Here is a 17099-nt window from a genome sequence, read left to right on the forward strand (position 1 = left end):
ATTCCCCCCTCCCACTTCACAATGAGAAGATAAAACTATTTAGGCATTAGCATTTCTCCAAGGCTGTCAGAGCTCTTCAAGCTCAGTTAAACCACGGTTATATGCTGGGCTAACCTCCCGCTCGCTGTCATTGGGTGAATCACTACCATTCAAATGAAAAACTTCCCACCACAATGGCTGAAAGCACTCGACTTTATTTTACCGGAAAAACACCAAACCCAGAATTTCAATTTTAGCATTACACAAAGGAAAATCCCAAGGTGGCCTAGACCTAGCACCAAACCGTCAACACTACTTCTTGCCAAATCTGCTACAGTGTTTATCCAAATGTACCCGAAAGCACAACTACAATAGCCCATGTTTAGAATTAGAACAAAATCAAGTTAAAATCACCTCAGTTGCCGACCTCTTCATACCACAATCAATCAAGAAACTGAATTAGTGTAAGAACAGTCTAATCGCCTCAACTCTGACAGCCTGGTGGAAAACCAATAAATTCACTAAACCATCACTAGCACTATGTAGATACACAGCAGGTTGGCGCAATCCGAACTTCAACAGCACAGCCGACCTGTCTACTTTCCATCATGGCAACAAAAGGGAATCACTCATCTCCATCACCAGCCCCTAAACAACCAATTCATATCATTTAGTACACTAATCCAGAAGTACAGGATTGGGAGAGACCAGTTCCTCCACTACCAACAATTAAAATCCATAATTAAACCCCAAATTAACATAACCAGCAACACACTACAAACTTCTAAGTTAAGTGACAAGATCCTGGAAATCACAAACTCAAAAAAAAGAAAAGAAAAGAAAAGAAAAGAAAAGAAATTATTTCAAAACTTAAACTTAAGATGCCATCATAACACTCCCACCCACAAAATGAGAAAATGACTTGGCTCTCTGTCCCAACCCTGAGTTCTGGATACAAATCAGTAAAAACATCCTCTCTATGATTGCTAACACAAATTTGCAACTTGTACAACATAAAACTCTCACCTAATGTAAAATGCCAAAAAAATGGGATTGGTTGACTCAGACACCTGTTCACAATGCACATTGGGTAGCACAGATGATTATCTTCATGCCACTTGGGTCTGTCAACCAGTTCACTCCCTTTGGACAGTACTGTCTTGAGGTACAGAATCCCATTGTCCCCATCACTCTGCCTGCTAGGATATTAAACAAGTTCCTCTCCCAGCTAAATACAGAAAGCCAGTGCTCTGGAAATCTGAGGTCCAAAAGTCTGAGACCACCTTCCCATTCTCAGTCTCAGACTTTTGGACCACACTGTAGTCACAGAACACATTTCAAAAGAGAGAATAGCAGCTCAAAGAAAGAACAATATATGAGTCTTTAATGAAATCTGGAATTCATCCTTAATTCTTCCAAACCCAAAACAGACCAAAGCTACATACATGACCACAGGTCCCAGCTATGATAGCCATCTCTCAAACAACACATCTACAGGCATATTCACAAACACACACACACACACACAGACAAATATTTTTTTCTCTCATATCTCTCTGTTCTTCTTTCTGTCTTTTCTTCTGTCTCCTCTTTTCTTCCCCCATTGCTGTCTACCACACTCGCTACATAAGACTGGTATAATTACTATTATGACTATTATCATTTCCCCCTCTTCCTGTCTCTGACAAACACACATTTACAAGGTATTTGTATTGTTATATTACATTTTGTCTTATTTTTCTTTTTTCAATTTGTCATAATATTGTTCTTTGGATCTGTATTGATTAGTATTAGCCCTGTGTGTGTGTGTGTGTGTGTGTGTGTGAGAGAGAGAGAGAGAGAGAGAGAGAGAGAGAGAGAGAGGAGAAGGGGGAGAGGAAGATGAGAAAAAAAGGTATACACTTTCACCCATTTGTTTTTTAACTATTTTTTTCATCTTTAACTTTTTTGTGTGTTCAGAGTGGCAGGTTGGGTTGGGTTTGAGTGCTTAGTAGAGGGATGGAAGAAATGACTGGCAGAAAAATGCCCAAAGGGTCTGGGGGCACTTCAGGGTGGGAGACAGGGTTTTGTCTGTATGTATTGTATGTGATGTCACTCTCGATGTGTTTGTCCTTTTTCACCAGTAGAGAGTAAGAGAAAAAAACTCTTAACTTGAACTGGTTATAAAAGGTAGACAAATACAGTGGGCGACAAGGTGTCCCACCGTGGTCTCACCAGTCTGAATGTACAGTGCGAAAGTTTGAAGAAATGGAAAATCTGACAGTTGTTGTTGATGCTACACACTGCACTCTTTAACACCTTCTCTTCTCTCTGCAAACTCATGCCCTATCCCCTTCTTCATTGTCACCCGATGGCTCTTCCACTTATAAAACCACCAGCTCAATGAAAATATGTAGAATGCAAAGAATGCTGGGAAATCATAGAGGAAAATGATGACAAAGAATCCAGCAACTAAAAGGGCGCATATTACAAGCCTGGAGATGTGACTGAGCATGTATAATATACTCCACCATACGAGACCATCAGACTCTGTCAATTTCTCAGAGGAGGAGCTCGGATGTTTGTGAGACAGGTGGGCGGATCGATTGATATTCTCCTTGTGGGCGACTGCACAGTCTTCTTTTTGTCTACCTGTCTCCTGACGGGTGACTAATCTGTTTTTTATTTGAGAGTGGTCTTCCTGATCCTTTAGAGGGCTGAGAGTTTGGGCTGATTTAGTCAATGACTCCTTACTCAGAGCAGCTAAAGTGGCAGTGAGATCTTGACTGAGATGAGCACTTAAATTCAAATCTGTCTGTAATTCAGAGAGAAAGGGACTTTGCTCTATTGTGGTGAGTGGCTGACTTCTTTCTTTTGGGGAGTATTCATTGCTATTAGTCACTATGGTTTCCTCTTGACAGTGACTTAAATTTGGATCTGTTGGTAATTCTGTCAAGGAAAATATACCTGAATCAAAAGCCTCAGTGACATCTTTCTCAAAAAGAAGCTGGGAATCACATGTAATATCAGGTATATCTGCCAGCCCCATATCTGTCCCCATTCCATCAATGATATTTATGTCTCTTTTAGAGGCCTGCACTTTCTGACCAAACACATCTTCCCAAACCCCCCGGACCAAATCTTCTCCAAATCTTTCTATGAACATCTTCTCCACTCCCGACTCCATCACTTCAAGTGCTACAGTATTTTCTGCTGTAATAGGTTCTTTTGTTCCCTCTGACAGTTTTTTATATTCAACACGTGGAAAGCTCTCACCTTCTGCTGACAACTCTTGTTCTTTCAATTCAGCTGGTGCCTTCTTCCTCTCCCCCTGAGGGTCCTCCATATTACCCATCAACTCCCCCGTTGCTTCTGTTTTCAGCTCTCCAACACTCACTCTCTCATCTTTGTCTGTATGACTCATATCTTCCTCTATTATTTCTGTTGTCTCAGGTTGGTGCCGAAGTTCTGTTGAATTGTCTTTCTTTGCAACGTTCTCCTTCACAATAACTTCTCCTGGGCTCATTTCACTGCCTACATCCTCTACCTGACCCTTCATAACGTCCCGTGATGATGTCCATCTCAATTCTACCACCTCTGTGGGGTTCGAGTTGCATTTATCTGTTGGAAAAGGTCTGAATCTTTCATGTTCACTTTGGAAGAACTTTATCCTTTCCCTTGATTCTACAGTGTGTGTGTTCTGAGACCATGGGTTTATTTCCTGTTGCTCCACAGTTACTCCACTACAACTCAAGCTTTTTCCTTCTTCTGTCTGATTTGAGTCTAATACATTTTCACCTGTTTCAGATTTCAGAACATTTTCCTCTACTGTCAGTGTTGAGTCCTTCTCCTCCTTCTGAACGTACAGTTCTTCCCCTGTTTGTTCCCCCAGTTTATTATGTATTTCTGAAATTACTGATGTGTTTCCTGTCTCCCAGACTGATGAATTCATTTGTAAAGCTTTGTCGTTATGTCGCCATGTTTCCTCATCTAATTCGCGGATAATTTCAGCTTCTGCATCAATTTGTCTCTTTGTTTCTTTGCCTTTTTCACTATATGAATTTTCCATCTGTGTCTGTCTGAATCCCTCTTTGTTAAATGATGCCATATCTTTGTTTTCTAATTCGTCCAAATTGAATTCACTTTCCATTAAAAGGCTTGGTCTGAAATTCTCTTCCCATGTTTGGTTTGGATTGATTTCATGTGCATGTGACCGCACAGGTCTTATTTCATTTTCATCTCCCTTGTTCTCCTGTAATGGATTTTTACTCTTTTGGTTCAGCCTGAATTCCTCACATTGCTTTTCATCTGCATACCTCTGGGAGATTTCACACTCCTCTGTTTTATGTGGCCTAAATATCTCCTCTTCTCCAGATACTTTATTTTCCTTACAATTCGTCATGATCCTTTCCTCTGCTCTTTGTCTGGACATGGAAAAGACAAACCTTTCCCCATCATCCTTTGTCCCCTGTCTGATTGTCTCCCTAAATGCCAGCGTGTCATCCATTGCATTGTGAGTAGTACCTGTAACCTCGCCTTCCCCACTGGAAGAAAGACCCTCATCCAGCCTTGCTCCCTGAGAGATCCTATCAGCAGTGCTGGCATTCTCAGACTCTGGCATTACTGTCATGTCTGTTGTCTTCGACTCCCCTGAGTTTGTTACTAAGTCAGCTGTGTGTGGTGCGAATGGCTCATCTCCTTCTGTTCCTTCTGTTTTTGCTTTTATTCCTTCTCTTTCTCGCTCCCAGATCGCATGCTCGTGACACTCAGCTGAACTGTCAACAGAGCCCTCGGACACAGGCGTTGCCCCCTTGAGGCTAAATTCCTGCAAAGTGTCTGTTACAGAGTTTGTCTGTGACCTTTGGGATGCATCTCGTGTCGCTGTGTTGTCATCTCTTGGACTGGTGACACATGCCTCTGCTGGCTGGTGGTCTTCAGTGTTCAAGGCGACATTAGCCAGTGGTGTTTCACGTTTGTCCGACAGCAGCTGACATGCAGCCGGGGTGAGTGCTTGTAACGTGGTGGATGTATCCGTGCCCACCTGAAATTCTTGAAACTCTTGACTGCTTGCTACATATTGGGTTCTGGGCTCCTTATCATTTGAGGGAGACACTGATGCTGCTGTCTGCAGCCATTCTGACTCTGGAACACCAGAGTGCTCCTTACTGCTCGGCCCATTAAGAAATTCCTGCCATACATCACACACTGAGGTTTCTTTATCAGCGGTGTCGTCTGTGCCATTAAGAAATGTCTCCCACATATCACTAACAGAAGGCGTATCTTCTATTTTTTCCTCTGACGCTTTTGACAAGGACAGTTTAGCACTTCCAGTCCAGATATCATCCATGTCAGCAGCCCCCCACAGCTGCGGCTTATCATTGTTCCAGTCCAGTGTAAGCAGAGGAATCTGATGGTAGGTGAGGACCTGTGGACTCTCGTTGGGTTGTTTTTTCTGGCGGTTATAGAAACAGCTGGCAGAGTCACTCCAGAGAGCTGGCATAGGCTGAGAAACCCTCTGGCCACCAACTGAGTCATGTGAATAAGCCTTTGGTACCTGCTGTCTCCCCTTGGAGAGGTAGTCCTTCACACGTGCCAAACGTGTTGCTCTGTTCCGGCTTTTTACACTATCCACCTGTCAGAAAGACCAAAGGTCAAGCCAAGTATTTATACTTGAACTACTTGAACTGTAACCAGCGGCTACCAGCATGATATTTTGTTAGTATTTAAGGTCATCTGCTGCTTTAAATCCTAATACTGGCTTGATGACAAAACATTTGTGTAATGGCCCATTGTTTGAGTTACATATCTTTGATATGTAACATTACTGTGATGATGCAATGGACTGCAACACTGCTGCAACCTCAGCACATAAGCTTTTTTTTTGTTTACATCATCAACTTTGCTGCAAGTTTACACAGGTCTACATGCAGGTTGCATTTATTATTAATAGTTTGCACAAGTGATTTCAGACATGTTCTCAAATGACAGGCGAGCTGACGTTCCATATCCTTCTAGGACTCACTCAGTGGAGTGCAGTGTGACTTGCATATCTGGCTGAGTTACCGTTTGTACCTTTGAAAGAACACACTTAGTTTCTCACTTCATTTCTACAGTTTCATATCTACTGAGGACACAAATAAGAGTGATGTTTGTGGGGTACATCTGACTAGCACTGATCATGAACTGTTGACTTCAAGAAAACTCCCAAAGATAATACATGAACCTCACCAAAGGTTTGTGTTCTTGACGGTAAAATAATGAGTGTATCTCTGCGTTGTCCACTGTCTTTCTGGCCTCCTCTGCTTTATCATTGGCCTGTGCTTCTGCAAAGTAAGTGACAAATACAAGGATCAAAGTTTGCCTGCATATCTATACACACTGTTAGATAAACACAGACAGTCATCTACATGCATACACACACACACACACACACACACACACACAGAAACATTAAGTATACACACTTGCAGAAACTGTTGCTGTGTTAATGGTCTCCTTGGTCTGTTCCTCTGCACTTCCCCTCCTGTAGTTCAAAATTAGATAGTAAGAGTGTTACATAAGCTCACAGATATGTGTTACAGATACTACACAACTATGATATTAGGTTTAAATATTTTGTTTTGAAGGTTTTAATTCCAAAATTCTGAATTTGTTTCAACAACAACTACAACAAAATGAAAAATCAAATTTTAGATTGATGCTCCATTTTTTTTTTTCGTGTTTGGATGTATTTTCTTCCACTAGGTGAATCTAAAAAAGAGTGGAGGTGTATGGAATAGATTTTCAGATTAAATGGGTCATACTCATTGGCACCGACTTTGCACCATCCACTGTGTCCCATAATGTCTCAAGACTTGTAATTGTTTCTTTAACTTGGCAATATACCCTTTATCTATACTATGTCTCATCTTCACAAGTTTTAGTGAAATGGTGGAATAAAGAGGGGTCAGCGCTTTCATCTAGTCTGTGTATTATATCAGAGGCATCCTCAGCACTTTTTATTTTGTTGTTTTTCTTCATCTCTGCTGTACTATACCTGCCTCAGCACTTGCCCTGCGAGACACTGTAATAGGTGTACACAAACTAGTTGTTGTGCTTGTTTCAATGCAGTCAGCATGTACTTGTGCCAGCAGCCTTGACATATTTTTATCAGCATTATCGCATTTCTACAACTTTTATACTGAAGCGAATTGGACCAGAACATGCATACATAAAGAACTTTTATTCCTAAAGCAGAAAAAACAGCTGGTGTCAAAGTAGGAATATCTGTCTCTCCTTGCCACACTGAGACGTCATGGAAACCTGGACAGAAAGCTGACCTTAAATGGGCAATATGTGCTGTACAGTCCAAACATCCATCACTGAAAACTTACACAAGTGCTTACTGTAAACACTCAAAAGCCCCAGCCAGCAAGCAATATTAGCTTATGCCTCCACCTAATGAGAAGAATAGCTCAGTTTAAAGAGAGACTCACAACAATTTCAAATTTTCCTACTGACAATTATTTTGAGTCTTCTTCTGTTTCTGGTTGATGTCTGCCAGGCAGTGACTGTAAGATCTTTTAATGATTTTGCTTCTGTGAAAAGTTTTCCCTGATGGATCCAAACAGCCAACATTTCATTTCAATATTGGTGACTGTGTCATGACATCTATTGTTGACATATGAGGGTGACGTGACGTCCTTCAGCAGTGGCATGTTTAAAAAAAGATTCAGCCTCAGCTTCGCTCACCTGTTAGCCCTGAGACAGCTCTTTTTGCTCTTGTAGCTGGGACTCTCCTCTAGCACTTGAGGCCCTTGCTCTTTCACCTGTCCTTTCTGGTGGCAGAACAGCACATAGTTAATGTCCTTGTTGTTAGCCCAGAAAGTGCCCACTGGTGTTTCATAACGCAGGCAGAAATCCACTCTGGTCCCCTCTTTCTCAAAGGGGGGAATCAGGGTGTACTTGAAAGTAAACCGGTCTGTTTTCTTGTCACTGGATCCGGGCAAATACTCCGCCAACAGGTCAAAGTAGCTGTTCCAGCAATCCAGGGTGATCCGGGCATAAACAGACTTACTGTAGCAGAGGTTGACCACCCTGATGATGCCACGGAGAGTGGTGGTTCCTGGGAGAAGCTCAATGCTCTCCAGTTCAATCATCTGCACCTGTAGCCTCTGGTCCAGCTCTTCCGGGGATGATGGTACTGTAAACAGACAGGACATGTAGAATTCCTCTAAAGGATTGGTTGCCTCCATCTCAGGAAGCTGGCTGACCTCTGACTCAACTTCAACATCATCAAACTCCTTAACTGATACCAGGTTCAGACCAAATGCATCAGCAAATGACACCTTCCTGCGGACGACTGGTGGGGGCTCTGGTTCAGAGTCCTCATCTGTTTCCTCGTCTGTGGTGGAGCCCGTGGGAGGCAAGGCCTCATTTCCTCCCTTTTCCTGTTCCCCACTTTTTCCCCATTCCTCCTCCTCCATCATCATCCCATCCTCTTCCAAGGGTTGTATATACAGAGCCTCCATAATGTGCGATGGTCTGAGAGGCCTGTCCTGCCGTCTGTCTGGCTTGGAGGGTGGCACAGACCAGAGTGCCCCTAGCCTGGCTGCAGTGACACTGTAGAAGGGAGAGCAGGGAGAGGACGTGACTTGACAGATGGAGTTCGGTTACAGCTGAACATTGTGAGTCTGAGCCAGGCCTATTAATAGGACACATATAACTAGACCACAGCAGGCCAGTTATCCCCTCAGTTATCCTCTCATAATATGTTTGCTAGTTACAAAATAAATAGATGAAATATAGTTTTTAAAAGGCACGTTAAAGTAAAACTAATGTACAAAAAGGTCCATATTTCAAATGTGAAAATGTTCAAAAATCCAAACTAACCATCTGCATTTTAATTTTTAAATCTTTGTCTGGATTATGGATGTTGATCTGAGTGTAATGGCACAACATGGTGTCTGTATGGGGGCCCAGTGATAACAGAGACTGTCATGTAACCAAAGGTTTGTTCAAAAACTACACAGGCCATTTCTAGAGCAGACACCTTACCTGTTTATTGATAATTCACACCTCATACTGTTACTGTGTGTTTGCATTATCTGTTACACTGTGATTGTCTGTTCTTCCCTGATTTTATATCATTTTGTTAAACTGTGATGTACCCTGTGTGTGTTAACATACAGCTGAACAGCTATAAGCTTAATGGAGACAAAGCTTCTTTCTTTTTCTTCTTCTTGAGCAGAAATGGACGCTGAAATACCACTTTCTAGCATCATTAGCTCATTAGCCTTCACTGGATATTGAATAAAAATGCAGCAATATTTCTAATCTGAGGATGTTGGTCATCCACTTCACTGAAAAATGTCCTGTGTTCGTTAATAATACACTGCATGAAGTCACTGCTCTGATTAAATGTAGCATTTTGCTTTAACTGTTCAAAATTTAACTGCGTAATCATATACACACACACACACACACACACACACTTGAAGTTGTGTAGTAGGATGCTGTATTGTAGGTCTGCCATTGGAGAACCACAGGTCACAGGTCTTGTGTTGGTAAGCGTCTGCTCTGCTGGATCGCAAGAGTGTCACCCTGTGGGCTGCAGGGGAGCTGATGCTGTCCTCTGACCGCCATGTGGAGAGTGCAAGGAAAGAGAATTTCCCCATTGGGATCAATAATGTATGAAGTTATTGTGTGTTGGCGTTTGGTATGAGAATCTACAAATCCTCTCGTATCATTGTCATCAGAGACAGACTTTTTTTTAAGTTCACTGCATCTTGAAGCAGACTGGGTGTCTCAGACAGGAAGTTTAATTCAACTAATCCTTGATATGCAGTGTAACTCCACCCCCCAAAATCCTGCATATCTTGTAAACAGATTCTAGTGCTGGTTATACGATCCTTCACAGGTAGGTGAGGAGGTTTTTGTGCTCAAAAGATCCTTTGTTTTACATTTTGAATCCAAAGAGATTCTCTTTTGACTTTCATTTGCAGCTTTGGTCTTTAAATAGTATCATAATTTCTCATCTGCAACTTCTGTAAATGAATGAGTGTTGAAAATGCTATATGTTAATAGTTAAATACAATCATCTGCAATGCAAACAGTTTGTAGAAAGGAGATGGACAAAACAACTTACACAAAACAAAATGAATTAAAAAAAGAAATCAAAGAGGTGAGTCAACATCCTTTTTAACAAAAATTTGTTCGCTTGTGTTATTTTGTCAACCTCTTGTATGTCTGGTGTACATCAGTAGATGGCACTATGTGATCAGAGTAAAATACACTTCCCAACATTTCAGCCAAAGGAATTTGCATTTTCAGTTTGCACTTTTTGTGTGATAATGAGTTACAAGTGTGCAGATACTGTTAGAGAGAAATCAGTCAGTGTGGAGGGGAAGGGGAAATCAGGAAACTTCCCAAGTGTTATTTACAGTCCTTTGTCTTAGTTGTTACCCTGGACAGACTTTATTACCAGTGGTGATCAGTAGGTGGCAGCAAACGACCACAGTTCCTCTCCTATCCTCATCATTTCCCAGATGCTGTTTCCTCCTGTTTCTATTTGATGGAATTTTTAATCGCAATTACGGTTTGTAACATAAAAACACAAATATCAGGAAAACTAACCACAAGAACATAAGGTAATCTGATAGGTCTGTCCTTCCTATATTTTGAAATAAGCCAATGTTTTGTTTTGGGTTTTTTTTCATCACATCAAATATCAATTTGACTGATATTTCTTCTGCATAGCAAGGCCAATTGTAATATATTTTGGAAACAAGGTAATGGTTCAGGATATCCAGACTGTCCAACAGAGTGGGGAAATAGTTTTAGTAGCAGTAGGCTATTGGGGATGGATTAGACTATAATATTAACAATAACAACTAATAAGGAGATATGGAGTATTTTATGGCTTTTATGTTTGGCCTTATTAATGTATTTTATTTTTTTCCTTTCATCCGGATTGATACATGTCGACTGCAAACTGTGTTTCTTTTACTTAAAGAATCAACCATAACCCTCTTATCCATGTAGATATAAATCAAATTTTTCATAATTAATCATATCACAAATAACTCATGAAATATAGCATTTCAAAATGTTGACAGCAGAGAGAATGAGGCATGATAGACTTCTCGCGTCTCTTACATTTTGAAAAACTTGCCCCCCACCCCCCCCACCCACCCACCCTTTCTTTTCTTCAACTGATAATAATCTGGTCATTCATTTCTTGACCGTGAACGTCTCAGCAGTTTGAAAAAAAAAGGGGAAAAGAAAGACGAGGTAAATGAAAGCAAACCATTTTAACTACTGCTCAGTGTGTGACTGGCTTCGTTTCTAATATTAAATGAATAAATAGGCTAAATTACCCTGTGAGGGTCTATGACAGAATGGGTAAGAAAAATTCCTTCAAACACTCATATCTTGTTATATCTTCTTTTTCTAATAAAGTCTTTATTTAGCAGTAATACTAATCTGAAATTTAGAATAAGTTAAAGCTGTTTACATGAAAATATGTAAATGCGCATTTTAATAACACTAATCGTAATATTATATAGCCTAACATATTTACAATCGTAGGTTTCCCATTATTTTTCTGTATGCACACACTTCTAGACGACTATAAATAAGTATATTTTTCTCTGCAAACGTATAAATTAATAAGGTGCATATAAAATGGATTTTGAAATTGAGGTTAATTTAAAGAATGTGACCAAAAATGCCATTGAACGTACAGTCTATATTCTGACTTGGTGGATCATGAAGCTAAGGTTTGTTTTGTTTTTCACAAATTTGACCGTAATTTTGCATCGATGTAATCTGATTTAATTTCCACAGCAATGATTATATACTTTCTTTATGCAGGACTGTGGGAGGCTTAGAATATTTGGGTAGTTTCCTACACAAATATGACAAGAAAAACACACAACTTCCTATAAGAGTATCTTATACTATTATTAAAAGGGAAAAAAACTAGGGTTTGATGTCGGTCATTGTGTGGTCGCTGTAGAGTAGGCTACCAGAGAAAAAGCAGAATATTTCTGGCTGAAATATTACAGGCACATCATGGGAACATAAAGCTATTCGTTCTTTTTTTTCATATAGTCCCCACTCGCAGATGTCTTTGCAATAAAGCGAGGTCTTGGCGGCTTCCGTCATCTAAGCCCAAGTTTCTCAGCTACAGCTACGGGCGCACTTATCTGTGGATCGGAGGGACCGTCCCGTTACTGGAGGGTTACCGGTTCAATCCCCGACAATAACAATGTACGACACCGCGAAGCGTCTTCATGGCTGCAAGGACTCGTACCACTCCGAAGTTAAGTTGAGCCGCTAACAGAGCAGCACCAAACCCGTGAAACGTTTAAAAAGGGGGAAACAAACTTTTAAAAATACTTTTTGTTTACATAGCAGGTGGCCCCTGACGTCACACGGGGTCGCAGTACACCCAAAAATAACAACACTGAACCTCCGCGCACAAGCAAGTGCCTCCCCTGGGGGGGGGTTTCTAGTCCCAAATATACTTGCTTGCTGGGATACAGCTTGATGTGTGTTTGAATCGTAACGAAGAAAAAAAAAAAAAAAAAAAAAACAAGCCGCTTCTTCCTCGCATTGCGCGTCATTCAAACAGGGCTAAGTGTACTGCTTTCCCCTCTGTTGCATTAGTAATAACAGCGGCGTTGACGGGAGACAGCAGGAGAGAGAGTGTGTGTGTGTCTCCGACAGCGGTGCCCAGCGGAGGAATATTTGAGCTTTTTATTTACTCTGCAGCTTGTTGTTCATTTTCCCTGCGTTATGGTGAACTTGGGCAGTCACGTGTGAAGATCTCTGCAAGTATAGAGGACGACGACTTCTCACCTGGTGTGTCCCTGTGACTTTACCGTGAGGGAAATATACCTGCCATTTTTTTGTGGTAAGTTTTTCAGCCCAAGAGCTTATTTCTCTCCGCACTCTTTGACTTTACTTCTCCGTCCACTGCACTTGAATTAGGAAGCGGACCGCCGGCCACAAGTTTGCTCTGTGTTATCCGGCGCGTCGCAACTTGATTATTTCGCCTTTACGCTGCGTGCGGACTTCCTGTGCTTTTTAATTACCGAGCAGCTGTCCACAGGTTTTACCGAGCATAGCGGTCGGCGTTTTCATGTCACGACCCTCGGACCTGGTCTGGACGCTGAACGCTGACTTATGAAAATCCGACTTATTGTTTCCTGCCTCATGTTGTGACCTTTAATTCAATTAATAAATGCGGCTTGCAGATTGTAGCCCATAAGCGATTATTTATTATTTACCACCGAGTGCTAAATGATCTGCCTGAAAACACAATTTTAACGCGTATCCCGTACAGAAATGTGGTAAAATCAGGTCATATATAATTATCCTGCTAGATTTGTGTTTGATCTCTACGCGCCTTGGACAGCATTAAATGTCAGATTATATCTGTATTAATGTCACTGAAAGCTATTTTACAACCTATTTAGTGTTTGCTGTTATTGATTATTTCTGTAGGCTATTGCAGTAAGAACTAACAACAGAAGCAAACAGTGAATTAATTATATGTAATACAACTGGTTACACGTAAAGGTAATAAATATACTATATCTATATGTCATCCTAATTTTCTTATTTAATCAAACAGACAAGGATTACTTTTTTTTATTCCTTTAGTGTTGTAGCCATGGTATTGTCACCTTTGACACACAGGGGTTGAATTTACTTTTTTAAGTTGGTGCTTATATTATTTAAAAACTATTGCCTCAGTTTCTTAAGCTCAAGTTTATACAATAAAAAAATAAAATGCAAATCGATTTTTAAGTATATGCTGTATAATTATCAATTATCAGTGCTTTATCAGCACAGTCACAATATCTGCACGATCAGTATCTATGATCATCAGCAGTCAACACCTTACCGTGCTTGCTTGCTCCATTTTTATATCCCATCTTTTTTCGTTGTCCAGAAACAAACAGAGTTGCTGGAGGCATATCGGTTTTCATGATGGTTAAATTCAGACTAATTAATCTTAACACCAAAAGCTCATAAAAGCTTCTGCTGAGTTCCTCTATTTCACTCTCTGTGTCTTGCCACTGTTCTCATGCAATCACTCTGGCCCAAATATCAATAGATGTAACTTTTTTTTTTTTTTTTTTTGTAAAGAAAGGCTAACAAGGTAGTGGGAGCTGCTGAACTCTTCGGGCCTGTCCTCTGATCAGCTTTCACCCCTGGATTAGCTGTATCGACCCTCCTTGTTCCAGCCGCAGGGTGCACAGGTGTTCCCTCCTCAGTTATGCAGGTGTGGGCCAGTTCCCCCCTCACTCAGCAGCTCTCACTCTTCAAAGGCCAGGCGGCAATAAATGCCCCTAGTGAAATATGTCAGCGACAGTGCACAATCAGCCCCTCTGTTGAAGTGCCCCAGTAATCATTTCTTAAAGCATGTTTAAAACAGTCCGTGCTCTCTTGTTTACTTGTTGCCAGGGTGGTGTTTTCCGGTAAGTAAGGTCACTTTTGTAAAACGGGATGCATTTTTTTTGCCAAGGCAGTGAGAGAGATGGAGAGAGACTTCCCATTAGTCTCCCTCCAAGACTGACCGTTGTTGGGAGCAGTGCACTTATTACCCCGACTCTCCCCACTCTGCGTCCATTTTTTGATTGCTGCATTTATCATCGGGCGGTCGTGCTCTACATTATGGTAATAGGAAAATGAATGTCCTCCACAGGATTAATGTGTATACCCTGTCATACGTTTCAATCATTTATCAAAATTAAGATTCAGCTTTCAGCTCAGTGAACACTGGTTGATGCATGATTTTATCTAAGATGTGGAAATTGTTGCTTCCGGCAGAGCTGAAGTAGAAAATGCTTTGTATTTGTAATTCTCAGAGCCCAGTGAAAACTTTGCATGCATTTGCTGTGAATGCAGAAACCACTTAAACTGGCAATACAGTCCATGTTCAAAATGACTGAGTGCAGTTTAGAAAAGGTCCAGAAGGTGGGTTTTATGCACTGATCACATCAACTCTGTTTTGAATCGTACTACATCCAAGGCAATGAAACACTTGCTCACTTTTGGATTAGCTTTTGAATTGCACCATCACCCATCCCCCAACACCTCTGTAATGAAACAGACTGCTCGCTCAACCCTTGAGGTGTTGCTGCGTTTGGTGGTGGGGGGGAATGGGTAAGAAAATCAGGGGAGGGGTGCACCAGCGTCACTTTTCTAAACATCTCGCTGAGCCTGTCCACATAACCTACACTGTGTGTTTTCATATATGGCTATCTTGGCCCCGTTACTAAGCTTAAGGCAATTAGATGGCCAGTGTTCAGGTTTTACCCCTGTTAACTTCATAGAAATGTTTCCATGACAACCTCCATGCAAGTTAAAGCAACCAGAAGTGATCAAGTCCTTTTTTCCTCCTCCCCTTCACCCCCTCCCTCCTACTTCAGTTCCCTCCCCCTTGTAAGAATGGAATTTGTGTTGACAGTTTTGGCCTTTAATGGCACTTTTGTGCCGCGCAAAAGTATTTGTTTACCAGGATCATATGCTGCAAGCTGTCAGCCTTGGAAAGATTGACTTCTCAAGATAAAAGAGTGTATTACATGCTTAAGAGGCCACCCTTTTGCACTGTAATTATCCACATCACAGTAATGATGTTTTGTGTGCCCCAGTTACTAAGAGTCTTGAGACAGCTCAGACTTTTTTAGTTACGCTCTGGGTCACTTCTTAAGCCCGACTCGACGCTGTTGTCAGCAAGGAACGTTGTGACTGTTTGGCCGGAGAAAGCTGTGCAGGGTGGGGTCAGGGGATGAGGATTAGAAAGGAGATTGCAGGCTGCCCACACAATGGTAACTTACTGTAAGACCTATTTGAGAAAAGAATGAGGCAGTCACTTTTTCACACTGGCCATTTGTTTCATCTCCGATCATAGCCACGTGTAGATTTTGTTTGAGTTCATCATTGTGGGTTTCATGTTTGCTTGGCCAAGTTAAAAAAAAAAAAAAAAAAATGACTACGTGGTTATATGTTTAGCAAGACCAAAACAATCAAATTTCAAAATGTCCTGCAAAGATTGTTCTGCAAATATTCGATTTTTTTGTCATCTAACCTCCCACTAATGATCCTGAAGCCAAAAACAAATGACCCAACTCTCACAAGGCAAAAAGTGTTTAGCTCTTGGCTGGTGCATATAACCTCACAGCGTGTCAGAGTCTGAACTGGAGAGGGACATTCATGCAGAGTTAGAAAACCAACTTTTTGGTTTCTGTGCACAGTGTTTCTTTAAAGCTATGTAAAGTAACTCATGCCTTTTCATAAGGTTTAGAGTTCACCTCTTGGCACCATGGTCTTGACCGTGACCTTTTATTTAACAGTCTGCCGTTGAGCTGACACTACAGACTGCCACAAGCCTGGCCTGTAACACCAGCTGACCTATCAGTCTGTTTATCCAAATAAACTATGTACTCATTTGAATCACAGTTCACCGACAGCAGCCACAGACCTTGCATCGCTTTGCTTTTTTCCACCCCTTCCTTGCTGAGTTAACAATTGCATGTTTTCTTGCTGGTCAGTGTGGTGTGAAGGCATTGCAGCTTTTATTCAAGTCACGGTCAGATGGACAGTGTCCTGGTGTGAAAAAATTTGTTGGTTTTGGGGTCTCGCCCTGAATTAAAGATAGAGGGTCACTCATGGTAAAAGGCAAGGTCACTATTGCTCAGACTGCATTCAGCCGTCAGCCTGTCACTGGTAAACAGCCAAACCTCATGTGAGACAGCACTGAGGAAAACAGTGGTAGCCAACTCATTGTTTGAAGGGCCTTTTATTAAGACGTGTCTTGCATCTTTTATAATGAGATGAGTAGTGTGATATACACTGCACAGGAAAAACGAAGAGAAAGTTGTGATTCCAACCTGATTGATGTGTCTTAACTGAAACCAGAACCTAATGAAGCCTAAGAAAGATGATAAGTTTTTTAATGTGTGCGGCTGTGAGAGCTGAGCTTCAGCCACGGACGACTTATTGATGAGTTGCATGCTGGTTGAAAACACAAACAAACAGTTACTGCATTCTCTGTGAACTCACATCTCCAAGGACCTTTCCTCTTGAAGAAAATGTTTAAAAGGAAGAAAATGTTTATTTCTAACATGTTGTGAGAGGAAAAAAAA

The 17099-nt window shown here is 41.2% G+C and overlaps 2 protein-coding genes across 9 annotated transcripts in view; one reads left to right on the forward strand and one right to left on the reverse strand.

Annotated features, from left to right (window-relative positions):
* Positions 1 to 2015: 2015 nt before the first annotated feature.
* LOC139635299 (protein phosphatase 1 regulatory subunit 3A-like) lies at positions 2016 to 10056 on the reverse strand. 2 transcript variants are annotated; one of them, XM_071502467.1, is made up of 5 exons: positions 9432 to 10038; positions 7690 to 8559; positions 6423 to 6481; positions 6187 to 6281; positions 2016 to 5590 (listed from the first exon to the last, which is right to left on the reverse strand). In XM_071502467.1, exons 1-5 carry the CDS (start codon positions 9470 to 9472, stop codon positions 2255 to 2257), a joined length of 4401 nt encoding a protein of 1466 aa, XP_071358568.1. In that variant the 5' UTR covers positions 9473 to 10038; the 3' UTR covers positions 2016 to 2254. The 2 variants fall into 2 exon arrangements, with proteins under 2 accessions (XP_071358568.1, XP_071358569.1); XM_071502468.1 differs by lacking the exon at positions 6423 to 6481 and having other exon boundaries at positions 5549 to 5590; positions 9432 to 10056.
* A 1172-nt stretch (positions 10057 to 11228) lies between these two features.
* Positions 11229 to 17099, forward strand: part of foxp2 (forkhead box P2) — a 105189-nt gene continuing 99318 nt past the window's right edge. For 3 of the 7 annotated variants that reach the window (XM_071502069.1, XM_071502073.1, XM_071502075.1), the window contains exon 1: positions 11230 to 12856. The gene's annotated coding sequence lies outside the window, so the exon portion shown is untranslated. Of the gene's footprint in view, positions 12857 to 17099 lie in introns of all 7 variants that reach the window. The other 4 variants (XM_071502072.1, XM_071502078.1, XM_071502074.1 and 1 more) reach the window with 3 other exon arrangements.

This window comes from Trachinotus anak, unplaced genomic scaffold (genome assembly GCF_046630095.1).
Source record: "Trachinotus anak isolate AG129_WGS33_773 ecotype Australia unplaced genomic scaffold, CSIRO_AGI_Tana_v1 ptg000018l, whole genome shotgun sequence".
Lineage (NCBI taxonomy): Eukaryota > Metazoa > Chordata > Actinopteri > Carangiformes > Carangidae > Trachinotus > Trachinotus anak.